This window comes from Gambusia affinis, linkage group LG19 (genome assembly GCF_019740435.1).
Source record: "Gambusia affinis linkage group LG19, SWU_Gaff_1.0, whole genome shotgun sequence".
Lineage (NCBI taxonomy): Eukaryota > Metazoa > Chordata > Actinopteri > Cyprinodontiformes > Poeciliidae > Gambusia > Gambusia affinis.
In genome coordinates this window covers 5725171-5740154 of record NC_057886.1, presented here as the reverse complement: position 1 = coordinate 5740154, position 14984 = coordinate 5725171, and the positions used below count along the sequence as shown (strand labels likewise).

General features: G+C 40.7%; 1 protein-coding gene across 4 annotated transcripts in view; it reads left to right on the top strand.

Moving 5' to 3' along the window:
• The window catches only part of LOC122822140 (glutamate receptor ionotropic, NMDA 2B), a 170332-nt gene that overhangs the window by 102529 nt on the left and 52819 nt on the right, over positions 1-14984 (top strand). For 2 of the 4 annotated variants that reach the window (XM_044100581.1, XM_044100585.1), the window contains 2 exons: positions 8142-8334; positions 9227-9349. In XM_044100581.1, the coding sequence (XP_043956516.1) occupies positions 8142-8334; positions 9227-9349 (316 nt within the window). The remainder of the gene's footprint in view (positions 1-8141; positions 8335-9226; positions 9350-14984) is intronic. The other 2 variants (XM_044100584.1, XM_044100582.1) reach the window with 1 other exon arrangement.

The following is a 14984-nucleotide window of genomic DNA, read 5'->3' as shown; positions in this document are numbered from 1 at the left end:
CTCAAAGTTTACCACATTTTGTCACAGCCACACATATAAATATCTTTCAGTAGGGCTTCTAGGTGGTAGAAGTAGTGTTTAATTGTGACGTGGGAGAGAAATGATAAATGGTTTTCAATTGCATTTGTATTCGCTCCCCACTAGTCGATACTGTAAGTCTTTTTGAGTGGTATTTTTCAGAAAGATGAAAAAAAAAGTGAAGATTTAATCCAAAAATGTATGAAATCTAATCTTTTAAAGTTAAAATAACTGATTGAGATGTAATTTGCCTTGCTCCTCTTTCTGACCAAAGGAACCGTGGAGGAGTCTGCTGCAAAAAACCACTAAGACCTGTACTGGAACTGTGTGGATACAATAAAATTAAATGTATGGTTTGCATTAGAGCCACGGTTCTCAAACTGTGGTTTGCCTTTAGGCGTATTCAGAAGCAAAGTGTGTATCAATTGTTTGGATGATAGATCCAAAAATATCAACAATGATGGAAACGACAACAATGGCCGCTGGTTTTCAGTATCAGGCTAGCTACTGTTAGCAGTACAAGCTACTGCCTTCCTTTTGTACTTTTAAACTCTCTGGCAACATAGTCACTGAGTGTGAAAGACTGAACCAGAAACTAGATGTGTAATAAAACCTTTTTAGTTTTTTTAATTTTGACTTTTACTAGGGTTACATGTCAGGCGGCCATATTGGATTTAGAGTTTTAGTTTGGTGGAGTCCTTTGATTTTTCTTTTAACTTTTCCAATTTCAGACCTGCAAATTTGAACTTGTGGGTAAAGCTGTCATAAAGCGTGTTTGGTGAGGTGGTGAGGCAGCAACGGGAACCCAGGGTATGGTGAAAAAATGATATTTAATTAAGGAAATAAAGCAAAAACACAGTCCAAAAACAATCCTAGATGCCGGGCAGCACGGCCGAGCGGAAGCCTGGGCTCGTCACCGGCAGCAACCGGAACACTCACAGAAAGACGGACTGGGCGACAAGACGTAACTCGACGTTAGAAGACGTTAGCAGAACGTAGCAAGACGTAGGACCCGACGAAGACAGACACACACAGGTGACACTAAATACACAAGAGGGTAATCAGGGAACGAGACACACCTGGGAACTAATCAAGGGAAGACAGGACAACACGGAGACTCAGACACACAGGAAACTTCAAAATAAACCAAAAAACACAGATCACGACAAAAGCTGCAACACATACAGCAATTAAACTGCATCATTCAGCAAAACACCAATGTATAAAATCTGTTTTATTTTTCTTGTCTTGTACAACTGCTTCAAAACGTTCAAAAGGTAGTCAAAACTTTGTATTTACTTCAGTAGTAGCTGTGACAACAGGTTTGAGAACCATTGTGTAGAAGACTCTGAAAAACCTGCTGAAGTGGAGAAATGCTCACATCCAGACAAAAACCAATTCTCTTCCAAAAACATTGTCATGAAAAAGATAATAGTCCTCTTCGCCCAGCATACAAATTCTCCTGTAATAAAAGAGGACACATAATATTTGCCCCGTAAATTCATTCAGCAAGCTTTTATCTCTTCTCTCAACTTGAACATTAAAGGAGCCACATGATGCCTTCAGGGGCAGTCAAGCGCACCAACTCCTAAACAAACATGGGGTGAGACGACACTGTGGCGTAGCATGCAACTGATGATTTGTGGTTCAGAGTTCAGCAGAAGGTGCTTGCTGGCTGTGGGGATAATTTGCTTGGTTGGTACGCTTAATAATTTGCACGGTGTGTGATGAAGTGCTTCCAAACATCGGGGGTTATTCCAGTAATGACTTCGCCAAGTCGTTCTCTGGGGAACCAGCTCACTGCTCTGTCAACATGAGCATTTCCATTTTCTTCATTTCATTGTACTTTTGTAATTTCTGTAAAGCTTCTGTCTTACTCTAGCCTGCTCCTTGTTCATTCTGTTCACATTTCTCTTTTTGCTTGTACTCCTATGCGCTAGCACAATCACTCAAATGGTATTCATTATTATTCATCAAGCTAAGAATCCTAGATTTGAAATTTAAACCGATAAATGCAAACCAGACTTTGTCATAAAGTAAAAATAGAAATAAAAAAACCATTAACAGAGTTTTAGTTTAATCCAGAGACTAGGCCTTTAGCATTGTTATTGCTAATGGATAGCCAGTTGTCATGTTCCCACATTGCTTACAAATCATTCAGATCTTCACTGTTAACATGTTATTTTTCCATAAAGTACCAAAAACGTCACCGCTAGTGTTGCATGGATTGTACATTTCGCTTTAGTTTCAGTCTAGACAGGTCAGGAAAAAATCTGTGGATACATTTAGAGCAGTGGTCCCCAACCTTTTTATTACAGCGGACCGGCCAAAGCCTTCGTAAATTTCCGCGGACCGGGGCTGGCGGGGGGCTGTCGGCTCAGAGCTGGCGCAAGACTCAACCCTCGGCATCCGGTGTACGATTTTCAAAATAAAAGCTCCTCCAGACTCAATACATAGAACGGACATATTTTATTATTTCTTGCGCGGCCCGGTACCAATTGGTCCACGGACCGGTACCGGTCCGCGGCCCGGTGGTTGGGGACCACTGATTTAGAGCATGCTCAGGCTATGAACACCCGGTGTTGATCTTTCACATAAAATTCAAGCATTTACGTTTGAATGCTTGAATTCAAATGTAGTGTGACAAAATATGAAAAGTTAAACGGGTATGAATAGTTCTGCAAGCCACTGCACATGCAGGACTCATAGCAATGGACTTCTTCTGAAATAAAGTTTGGGTTTCGTAAAGACAGTCATAAAGAATAATACAGTACAACTTTAATTCTGCCCTTGGTACAACACTTAACACAAAGTAATCTGTTATGAAACCAGACTCCTCAAAAAATCTGGAGAATTTAATTCCTCTGACTGTAGATATGAGAAGATATAGGCTGTGTTTTTGAAGTCGCTTCCTGTTTTATGAAGTTCAAAACACACTTCTGCCTTACCTGAATGACATGTTCCCTTACCTTTCCCATTTTGAGGAGCTGCAAAATGATATAGGACACCATACTAGGAAACAAACAAACAAAAACATGACTTGTTAATTAAAGTTAGACGAAGTTTGAATTACTAAAATTACACATCTACATTTTTATAGGAATTGTTATGAATTGTTATTCATGCTGCTAGTTGTAGGAGTTTTGTAACAACAAATATTTTCTTACTTCTTCTTGGAGGGGATTTTTTTTTCCGCCCTCACAAGAACATAAATGTATGTGAACTAAAGATTGCCTTTTTGAAAAGCTGCAATATTACAGCAAGATCCAGATTTTAATCAGCAGTCGCTTTTTCTAGCTGGTGAAACATTCCACAGACGTGGTGGCGTTGAGCTCGTACGTCACCCGTTTACGTGGCCGTGTTATGACATTTCAACAAGTCCTGAGAGACGAATGAATCCATAAGCGTCAGGCGGCATGCTCCCAAAGTGCAGAGGAACCCACCTCAGAGCACACGTCGCTTACTCGCAACACACACATTCCCACGGCTTCCTTCCCATAAGATACAGGCAGAGACTTTGTGTTTAAATAAAAAAAGAAAAAAAAGGAACAAGCTATGGGAGCGAGTGTGAAGAAAGTGTCAAAACTGTGAGATTTTTAGATGTGGTCCTGAAGGGCCGGAGCTGTCAGCGCTAAGGCCCCGTGAGGAGGGCAGGTTGCCAGGCCGCCTGTCTATTTATGCCCACTGACATGGTAGTGGACTGGCTGACATGTGGTCATACACTGTCAGATGGACGCAGATCAGCTGAAAGACACAGGGAAAGGACGGAGCGATGGATGGCGAGATGAACGGGGCCGAAGACCGAAACGGCGACAGAAATCCAGTTGATTTTTAACTGGATTTCTGTCCAGTTAAAAAATCCAGTTAACTGGATTAACTGGTTAATCCCTGAAATATGAACCAGTGATTTAAGGCGATAGACACTCAGTCTGAGGGATCTCTGTCCATTAACGTACCGAAATGGACAGCTGGCGGAAATGTGCATTTTTGATTAAAATGAATTTGAGGGAAACAATTCGCTCTGGCTTTCTTAAATGGCACCCCACTTTGAGGCAAAATGTTATGAATAGTTGCTAGGAAACTCGAGTAACTTCAGTGAACTACAATAACACAGCTTTGTATTGTGTAAAGCCTCCTGGTTGCTGAATTTAGTTTTTTCACACGGATTAAAAGAACTATTGATTTGGCTGATAAAATTGCTCAGTATTCTTTTTTTTTCATGTTTTTATCATATAAAGAACTCTGAACTGCCTTGTTCAAACCTGCTATACAAACAAGCAGGTGAACTGATTTTTTTTGTTTGTGCGAATAAATCCATGTCCTAAATGACAGGCAAAGATTTAAAGGATTGTAGCTCTATCAAAGTAACATGTTGAGATTAGCTGTGCACCTTTCACTCAACACCAAAGTGGAGCTCAGCAGGGAATAGTTTGAATTATTTGTATAAGAAGTACCCTAACCCTACCCTTTTGCTAAGCTAGTCACCTACCTGGATAACCTTCTTGCTCTTCTGTCCATTAGCATGGATCGGCTAGTGCAGGAGCACAGCTACATACTTTGGGTAGTGTTTGTTGACACATTATAATATCACCCATCTACATCTGTGAGCTGCAGCACACATTTGCAAAACAACAGTTTTGCAAAACTTGCCATTTTGCTAGTAATTTAAGCTAACGTGAATATTTACTGAAATTACTTACTTACTTTCTGTAAACCAATTTGTTTTCTGCCCCCAAAGTTTTATTCTGTGCCTCTCCACTTATAGCTCCCCGTCATCAGACAACACGACTCAAATGAAAAGAAAAAAACCCGTCCTCGACGAAGAATAACTTTCCGCCATTGCTTTGGTGGCTTCTCTAGCACAGCGCTCCTATGTGTTGCATATAGTGAAATACCAAAAGTTTGCGCTTTGGGCTAGCGTTAGCATTGGTTGGCTTAAAGCACCTCCCACCTTCTGTGTATACGTCTCCATTACATTTGAAAAAACCCCAACGAAGTGTCAAATGAAGTTTTAGGTAAAGTAGAGCATCATGGCGAAAGCCGTAATGCTCCACCTGTGAAAGTAAATCGGTTGGGTCTCACCTTGACAGCTGGCCAACAATTCTGAGGACACATTAATGCAAAATTTTAAAAGGTTTGTGTATTCAGACTTGTAACTGATTTAAACGTACAAATACACAAACCTGCTTCCCAAAGAGGAATGAATGAGCTCCTAAATGATATCCCAAACTGATTCCTGATGGAATCGGACTTGATGTGAGTCCGGTCTGAGGAGAGTGATTAGATCCAAACGAGATGAAACCATGACACCAGTTTGTCATTAAAAGAGAGAAACATTTTTTCACAAGGCAACACACACTGCATCTCATCTCTTAATGCTGATGCTTTGTCATTAGTTAATTACATTCTGAATGAAAAATATAGATTTAAATCTCAAATGACAGATGCACAATTGGATGATTTTCAAAATAAATCAACAGTCATCATACTTTAGTCTGCTCCCTTTTTCTTCGTTCCTCTCAGCAGACTAATATTGTTCCAAAATAGGATAACGAGCAAAAACGAAGTGCCAGCTGTGACCCCAGCTTTACAGAAAAACACAAAAGAATCCCCAGCGCTTCCGACAATTATGTTGAATGCTTTAAACAATTGGATACAAGACAATGTAATGAAGAATGAGTTTTCTCAAGGTCACCCTCAGAAATGGGCTTTGAGAAAAATAAACACACCGAGACATATAAATGAAAGTACATGTTTGTAAAGATCTGAAACTTTTTAAAAAAAAAAAAAGACAAGAGGAAAGGTTACAGGCAGAACAAAGGCCAGCAGACACAAAGTTTTGGACAGATGGACGAACTCTTTAAGGCAGTGGTTCCCAAAGATGTTCTGGGCCCCCCTATGGATTACAATAAGACCCCCCCCCCCAAAAAAAAAATTATAAAAAAAAAGTCACCTGGTCACCTGTGATGGCATAATTACTTTGAAAAAGTAACTTTTATCAGATTACTGATTACTCCTCGAAAAAGTAACTTGGTTAAATTACTGGTTACTTAATTTGGAAAGTAACTAAGTTACATTAAAAGTAACTTTTTTAGGTATTGTCAGCAGTTGCTGACAGCCACCCTCTGCCATGTTTCATTCATCTTTGCCAAAACTTAATTGCAAGTTATTTCATTATGGTAACAACAGCAATATGTCTCCACTTATAAGGTTGAGCTGTATGGGAGATTATTTAATGGTTATAATAGACAAAAAAAAAGAGAGAGAGAGTCTGACTAAAACTAACTGGATGTCAGATAAATTCTGGGGCTGATTATCTGTCCCTTCTTATGTCCCAAGCCCAAATGAGCAACTTTCAAAAACGAGCCCAAAAATCTGCAACCCACGACTCAATAAATTTGCAAGCGACTTTAGTAAAATGAAGCCCAAAGTCGTTTATATTAGTCAGACTTAGCGACAGAAACTCTAAATAGTTGCTGTTTTTTCCAGCAACAAAACGCACGTCTCTCTCCTCCTTCCATTGTTAATATTTCTGTGACGGCGAGCGATCGGCTGCTGTAGCATAGGAACGACGGTCACTCTCCAAGACGTGTGGAGGAAACAAAATAAAATTCCAAAAGAAAACAGTAACGCGCAGTAAGCCACAGTGATTTGGATAAGTGACTTTAATCTGATTACTGGATTTGAAATAGTATGCGTTATAGTTTGGCGTTGAAATAGTTTGGCGTTAAGATAACTCGTTACTGAAACAAAGTGATTCAACGTCCCACTGCTGTTCACACACATCGTTCAACCAGACATAAACCTAAACACATATTTTGTTTTCAAACTCCACTGAAGTTTATTCCACACTTCAGGTTGCAACAAAACACACTACAAACCACTTTTGCACTGAAACACTTTCGTGTTTTTTTTTTCCTTCATCCATACCTCTTCCTGCCGCTCCCACACCCCTGCATTGGCACTGCGCCCCCTGTAGGGGGCGTGCTCCACACTTTGGGAACCAGTGATTTAAGGCGATCTCTGAATCATCACACTCTGTACCCATTTTCTTGAATTGTATGAACTCTAACAGAATAGCGTCTCCCTTCCTGCCTCTCTTCTCTATAAGAGCATTTTGTCTTTTTTGTTTGTTTTATTCGGCAGCCATCACAGATTTCTTCTGTCTGTGTTTTTGACTCGGTTTAATGTTTTGGATAACCAGACAAACAGCTCATTCCCCACTAAATCTAAGAACTGGGTGCAACAGCAGCTGTCAAGCATCTGTGATAGCGATCAATAAGTCTTTTTGGTGTTGAGGATTGTTGGCTCATTCATATCTGCAGGTCATGTCGCAGTATCCAGTACGATTTAGGCCCAGACTTTGGCTTGGCTAAAGTCTTAATTTTTAAGCACTTTCCCAAATATATTGGTATGTTTGGCTAGTAGTGGTTTCCATGGAAGCTATTTTTTTTTGCACAATCTCTTACAATCATTTTATAGCCCAATCAAGTTGCCTTCACTTGGTATAAAAATGCTAACAATGTCAAATATGACTCAAAAGAAATTTGATGTTGCAATTCGATGCCTTGAAATTGTGCCTTTGTCCCTTTAAGAAGCTCCTGCTCTTTCACAACAACGCTCCTCCATTATTCCTTTTTACAACCATTTTTAGGAGTGTTAAACTACAAAGTAGCAGGGAGAATGAGAAGCACATTGTTCACAACAGTGTGGGAATAATCATAACTGATATGTAATGCATAAATAATGTTTCTATTTAGGATAGGAAATCTAGTTATGTCATATTATGGACTAACCCACTGTTGTAATCTTGTTGACGCGTCAATTGTATTGGGCAAAACTGAGTCGGACTTGTGAAACAGGTTGTTTTTTTTTACTGATTTATTTGCTCTGCTGGTCTGACAGTAATCACCTGTGGGTGTAGTTAGTGATGTCACCAAGGTGAATATGTGATTTCATAAGAGGGGGCAGAAGTCAGGTTTATTAGGTTGTCTTTGAATTTGGACAATATTTGATAAGCTTAACATTTAAATCTGACAAAAGAGAAAAACCAAAAGGGCATAAATTGCATAAATTGTCAGTACTCTGAATCTCACCCCGTCGTCCTGCCTTCGTCGTCGCAGGTCTGCTCTCCGTATCCTACGACGAGTGGGACTACGGTCTGGAAGCCCGTGTTCGGGACGGTGTGGCGATCATCACCATGGCGACGTCCACCATGATGATGGACCGTGGACCCCACACCCTGCTGAAATCTGAATGCCATGGAGCGCCGGAAAAGAAGACCCCAATCTCAGGCAACCCCAATGAAGTCCTCAGGTAAGACGGAGGACACAGCAAACCGTATTTAAACTTTCTACTGGGAAGACACCTGCAGTCATGCGGTACATCAATTAGGGAACAATGTTCCACACATCAGGGTAAAGTTTAATTTGGGGATCAAGAATCTTTGTCCCAAATGCTGAGACATTTAGCAATAGGAATTCACAGAAACCAAGTCCAAGTCTGATGTGTTTACATACATTCATCATGGTCTTTAATTTATTCAACATATCTAGTCCGAGCATTTTTATTGCTCCTTTTTTATTGACGTGTCATCAGATAGTAAATAACTTTAATTTTGAACTTAAAAAAAGTTTTAAAAAATAGGATTTTAATGGCAGTTTTTGAACATACAGGCTCAAAAGTAAACTCAAATATTTTCATACACATCTACTAACATTAGAATAGGTGTGTAAGTCGTAACTTACACCTCAACCACACACGTTTTGTAGCAATTGAAAATCTTCTGACTTTCCACTCCATAACTTTTAAATCAGCCTGATTTATACTTTACAAAACCAGTTTTGTTGTATTTTTGCCATCCTTGACATGTGGGGAAAACAGAGTTTTATGTACATTTCAAACTTCAAGCAGATGACTTGAAGCGAAGTTGAATAATTCGACAATTATTTTCAAGGCACTTTCTGCAATCCTCCTCCTCCTCTGGAAGCTTAGCATAATACTACCACCGCCATGCTTGACAGCTGGCCCTGTCTTAAAAAAGCCTAACTTTAATTCATTCAAAGGTTTTTCTTCTAGCGCTATATTTGTTCTGTTTGACTATCAAATCTTTCTCCAATTTGGCCGTTTCATGTGGGTAGCTGGAAAATTTTTTTCCTTTTAATGTTCTGGACCAAGCAGATTTTTGCTTAACAACTTATCTTTGCAGGAAAGCTGTTTGTCTGCCATCATCGGTGGCCATGCTAACTAGCCTTAACATTCACGACAGACTGGCTCTGCTTTCAGGAAGCGCAGCACAGCAGAGAGGAAAGTGTGGGGTGGAAATCAGGAGGTAGTACACACGCATGATTGGCAGCTCTATGACCCTCCTTCTGGCTTTATTGGTTGTTTCCAGTTAGTACTGGGAGAAGACAGAGGAGCTCATATATATTTTTTCTCAGATTGTCTATTTCATACAATAATATCACAACATAGTGTCATTTTAAGCAAATAAGTAAAACGATATATTTGTAGTAAAAGTTACATATTGTAGTTTTAAGATCTAAAATAAATCTTTCTGGGTTTAAAAACTACACTTTTTCCCTTAACCTTCACCAAATTATCACACATTTGTTATCTTAAAATGTAATCGAGTGCAAGACTGGTGCTGGGGCGGACAAACATTAGATACTCTTAGATACTTTTATTATGTATTTTTATTTTTTTCCCACCAGGGGGTCCTTTTTGTGGGCTCTAGTGTCCCTTTTTTCATAGTAGGCTGACAGGAAAGGGGGAAGGAGAGGGGGGAAGACATGCGGCAAATGTCGTTGGGTCCGGGAATCGAACCCACGACGACCGCGTCAAGGACTGAAGGCCTCCAAACGTGGGGCGCGCTAACCTCTACGCCACCGGAGCACGCCCCAACATTAGATACTTTTAAGTTTTAAGCATTCACTTTCCTTTAAATTGACACAGATTAATATGGCATTGATTAATTAAAGGGAAAATGCTTAATGCTTAAAATACAGCTGCTTCATAAAAGGACACATTCAGGTGATTCAGCGTCTCGGTCTGGTGTGGATCAGCACATTTGCAAAAGAACACAGATGCTGGTCCACACTCCTGAACGCCAATCCCACACCTTCCCTACACAGAGATCAGATCCCCTTGTTGTAAGCCCGCCCCTCCAGCCGTCCGTTCCAGCAGCAGGCCTCTTGAACGGGTCTCGAGGCGCGCGTCCGGCCGCGCCGCGCTCCGCCTAATTGGTCCCAGTGGCGTTTCAGTCGGCGAACGCCGTCCCCTGTTGCTTTGTGCTCCGGAGCACAGCGCCGGAGAGTGCTTTCAGGAGCAGTCTCACCTTCCCGCCGCTGTCCACTCACAGCGTGGGGGTTTAATGCTGAGGAACAGGCTGTCAGGACCGAACAGGTGTGTCTGTCTGTGCAGGAGAAGCAGCGCCGCCGTCTGAGGCGTGTTTACTGAAGAGGTTGTCAGTGATTCAGTGAGGACACCGCTCGGGTTGCTGTTGTGACAAAATTGGCTTCCTGCCCATGTCTTCTAACAATGCTGCTTTGAAATGGAGCTGAAGGGACACGCACAGACACACACACGCACGCGCACGCCTCCCCCCCCCCGACACACACACACACTATAAAAGAATTTTAGACCCCTGTGCCTTTTCTGTTTTCACTTTTAGATATTCCTTATGAAAAACACCTCAATTTTGGCAGAGCAACACAAAGCAGTGCATAATATGAAGTGGGAGAAAAATAATGCAAGTTTTCTGACAAGTTTTTAGAAAAAGATCTGACAAGAGTTCTGTTCATATGTAACGCTTAGAAACAGTTTTTGCTGCAGTCACAGCTGCAAAGCTTTGGGGGTAAGCCTCTACCCAAAAACCTTGATCTTCTTTGAGAATGGATGGTTATGGTTTGGCACTTTTCCTCAGTCAGATTTAATCCGGACATTGACTTGGGCATTCCTTTAAATGGCTTTAATCTGAACTATTCCATTTGGGATTTGGTTGTATGTTTAGGATTGTTGCCATTAGGCTGCCTGTATATCCGCTAGCACTGCTAGCTAGTAGGTGTGTAGCTGGTAAATATATATATATATATATATATATATACATATATATATATATATATATATATATATATATATATATATATATATATATATATATATATATATATATATATATATATATAGTTTATTTTCATATTCAGACGACTTCTGAAGTACTTTAATTTTAATTTGGGTGTATGTATATTGGCTTGAACAGAAATAATCTCCTTTTAAAAGTATGATCATATTGGTTATAATGGGACAAAGTAAAAAGATTTGCTTAAAAGGCTTAGAAACACTTTGTGCACAACATTTTCTGCCATGCTGGTGTCAGCTGCTCACCAGAAGCTTAAGTTAATATAAAAATACCACTTTTTTTGTCTTTTTTCTTTTTAAATCACACTCTAACATCCCACTTTGGTATCAGCAGAAACACACGCTCACCTCTGTGGCTGATTGCATGTGAACCCCAGCAGCCCTCACCAAAACCTCAGAGCTTAGCCGTGTTCTCCTCTGATATCACTTCACCCCCAGTCTGCGCTCGACTCCTTTCTGAGGCTTTTGCTCGTTTCACCACTGCTTCCTGCTTTGAACCAGTAGTGGAGTTCATGGCAGCTGCTGCTGCCCCTGGAATATTATTCCCCTACTCTGTTAGCGTGTGCCTGAACTGCTTTGTTCAACTCTCCTGCGCCGCTCCCTGCTCTGTTGAACCTTATCCTAACCCCGTTCCTGTTTGCCTTTGTCCGCCTTGCCCCCACGGTCTTCTCCTTTCTTCTTCTCTGGTGCCTCCCCCCCCACATCTGTTTTCATCTATTCTGCTTTCGACTCTCACCTCTGTGCATTGGTGCTCACACCTCCTGTCCTCTCTTCTCTCCTCCTAGTGATTTTCCTCTCATCTACACTGCTCTGCTCCTCCCCGGCCATTGTCTGCACTTCAGACCTGCAGTTTTATAATCAACTTAGCTGTGTAGTTGATTAGATCAGTTGCGAGTGCTGCTGAGATCCTTCGCCTCTCGCTGCCTTAACTAAATTTGTTTGGCGATAACCTTTGTCTTCAAGTGTTCAATCAGGAGATTAGCAATTGGCTAAGAGTTTATCTGCTCTGAACTGAATGAAGCGCTTAGTTGGCTGGAAGGATGCTCCACTTCATGGACAGTTCACAGCTGAGTCTATTTTGTTTGGCGAGGAAGAAGAAGTCTGGTTCGTTTGGGGAGGTGTGAATTGGACTCTGACGCGGAGCAAAAAAAGCAAACTGTGGTCCGCCAGAAAACCTGCGTTTCGGTTCGGTTCAATGTATATGTGAACATCAAGCGGACCGGAAACCGCCCCAAAAGGAGGAGGTTGACTATAATGCAAGGCATTCTGGGTAAATACAACCAAAACAAACGCGTGAGTCTAGCTCTAGCGGGAGAAATGGCTCATGGTCTTTTATCAGAGGCCAAATAGAAATCCTACAACTGGAAAAATCTGACATACTCAGTGTCTTCTTCAGAGGTTTTTGTGTCGTTTCCTTCTGTAGTTCTTGGTGCAGCCAGTTTTGGTCCCCAGGCCAACCGAGTCCACCGGACTACCTGGTGTGAAAACAGCCTTAGAGAATCAAAACAACAGATGAGGAGAGAGTGACTAGATATGCAGGGTATTTGTGAGAAATATGTTCCACATTTCTGTCAATGTTGTGTAGCATATTAATGAAAGGTAATATTTTTCTCAATAAATGTAAATGGGTAATAACCAATATCAATGAGTTAGGTTTAGAAATTCTCAGAATAGGTGCGACTCATGAAGGAGGAGACAGTAGAAATTTTGCAGTTTGCAGGTGTCTTGAATTTATATTGTGGGTATTTATACATATTTACAAGATCTAATTGGCCATAGCAAAAGAAATGCACAAAAAAGAAAAGAAAAGAAAAACAAAAGAAACAAGAATAATCAGTTCCACAGTTCCACATGAACCTCCACCCTTTAGTTCATCTACCCCAGCTGGGTTTGGTTAGAGGTCCCAATCAATCGTTGAGGTGCTTGGTGCAGGTCCGAACTGACAAAAAGTCAGATCAAAATGGAATTTAAAATTGTTCATTTGCTGCAGGAGCCTCCTACCACCAGGCAGGAGAAGCAGAAGTCCTTCAGCACAACGTGCAGTCTTTCCTTCCAGACGTTCTAGCTCGCCATCCTTCGATTCCACACTTTTACAGTGGACAGTTTCCACCCACACAATGGGCTTTTTTTCCCCCACCTCCTTCGGGGTACATGTAGTCGGCTCCTGCAGCTCTGCTCCTCCCAGCGCGTCCTAATCTCACTCTTCCCTGCTCCAACTAATATACCTAGCCGAATGGGCGGTGTTGGTACATGTGATACAGAGCCCAACAGCGATTGGCTATGGACAATCTCGCGAGAATCGCTGGTATTATATTAGCGGTATCGCGAGATTTAAAATCGGGGGGAAATGGGAGTCAAAATCTACACCCGGGTTACAGTAACTTTAGTTATTCATCATGATGGCATAGATATCATTGGTGATTAAATAGTTCCCTTACTTTTCTTTTTAGGAATTTCAAACCTCACGAACTGTCAGTTATTTTACTCTAATAGCTTATGGTTCTTTTAGGCGTCGAAGAAAGTCTAAAGCCACATGGATGATAGAGTAACTGATCCATATTTCTCCTGTCATGTTGGTGCTGTGCACTGCTAGTCAACTGGATGAAACAAGACCCCCACACTTCTCCACAGTGCATCCCTATGAATGATGAAATACTTTAAAAAACAAGGAAAGACCATAAGAAACCAATGACAACCTTTTCCTTTTTCACATGACGTTTTGATGCTCCTTTCTTTTGCGATTTATTTTTAATAAAAGGAAAAGCGTAGTCATTTGTGCACCAGTAAACCACTCTGAAAACATCACACTAGGAGACAAAACCTTTTTTTTTTTTTTTTGATAAATTTCTCCTATTTATTTGCTAATGAAAAGCACAAATTTTAGAGTTATGCATTCCTTTGTGTTGGTCTATCCCATAACACATAATACACTAAAGTGTATTATATGTTATATGTATTATATGCAAGAAAAACAGAAAACAGAGTGCTGTGAATGTTTTTGTTTTCACACTCTTATTGCTAAGCGCTCCAGCTTAGCAATAAAAGGACACCTTTGAAAACACATGGTGTCCTTTTATTTCTAATGGTGCTATGAATTTTCCACACTCATTGGCTACTCATCTTAGAAAGACACAGTTGTTAGACATCTCCGGTTTGGAGAAGATCTTAAGCCCTCCTGTTTCATTGAGACCTCTAAATTAAAATGGACCGTCTGTTTGACCTGGTTCTGTTCCTACATCTAATATGCAGCTTATGTTGTGGAGAAACATTCATGTATTGTCTGTCACATTTAATGATTTCTCTGGTGAAGGATGCATGAAAAGACGTAAATGTATATTAATCTTTTGCTGCAGCACCATAATCTCACACAGGAAGGCTGAATCCATTAAGCAGAGAGTGACGAAGGTTTGAACTTTAGCTTGGTATTTTGATTCCGACGTGGTTCTGGTTTTGTCACATTTGGTATTCTGTATATAGTTTTTTGGGTAGGTGTGTTCTTTTAACGTTTCTAGGTTCTGATTTGTGTTGTGGCTTGTAGTCACCGATTCTCCATTCACACAACAAAATCTGAAGAAGAGTTTGGCAAACTCTACAATCAGTTGGCCTGTAGATGCTGGCGGTTGCTATGGAGACTTTGTCGTCTCATGATGCTGCACTTCTCCAACTGGGAGCTCTGGAGATGTGTTTGACATATTTTCTTTCTTGTCATCCTGCAGATCTTTTGTGGTGACAGAATAAATAGTGATTCCCAATCACTATTGGAATATAGTGATTGGGATTTAAACCTTTAATCTTAATTTAGGTTTAAATTTGACTTTTCCAGTGTT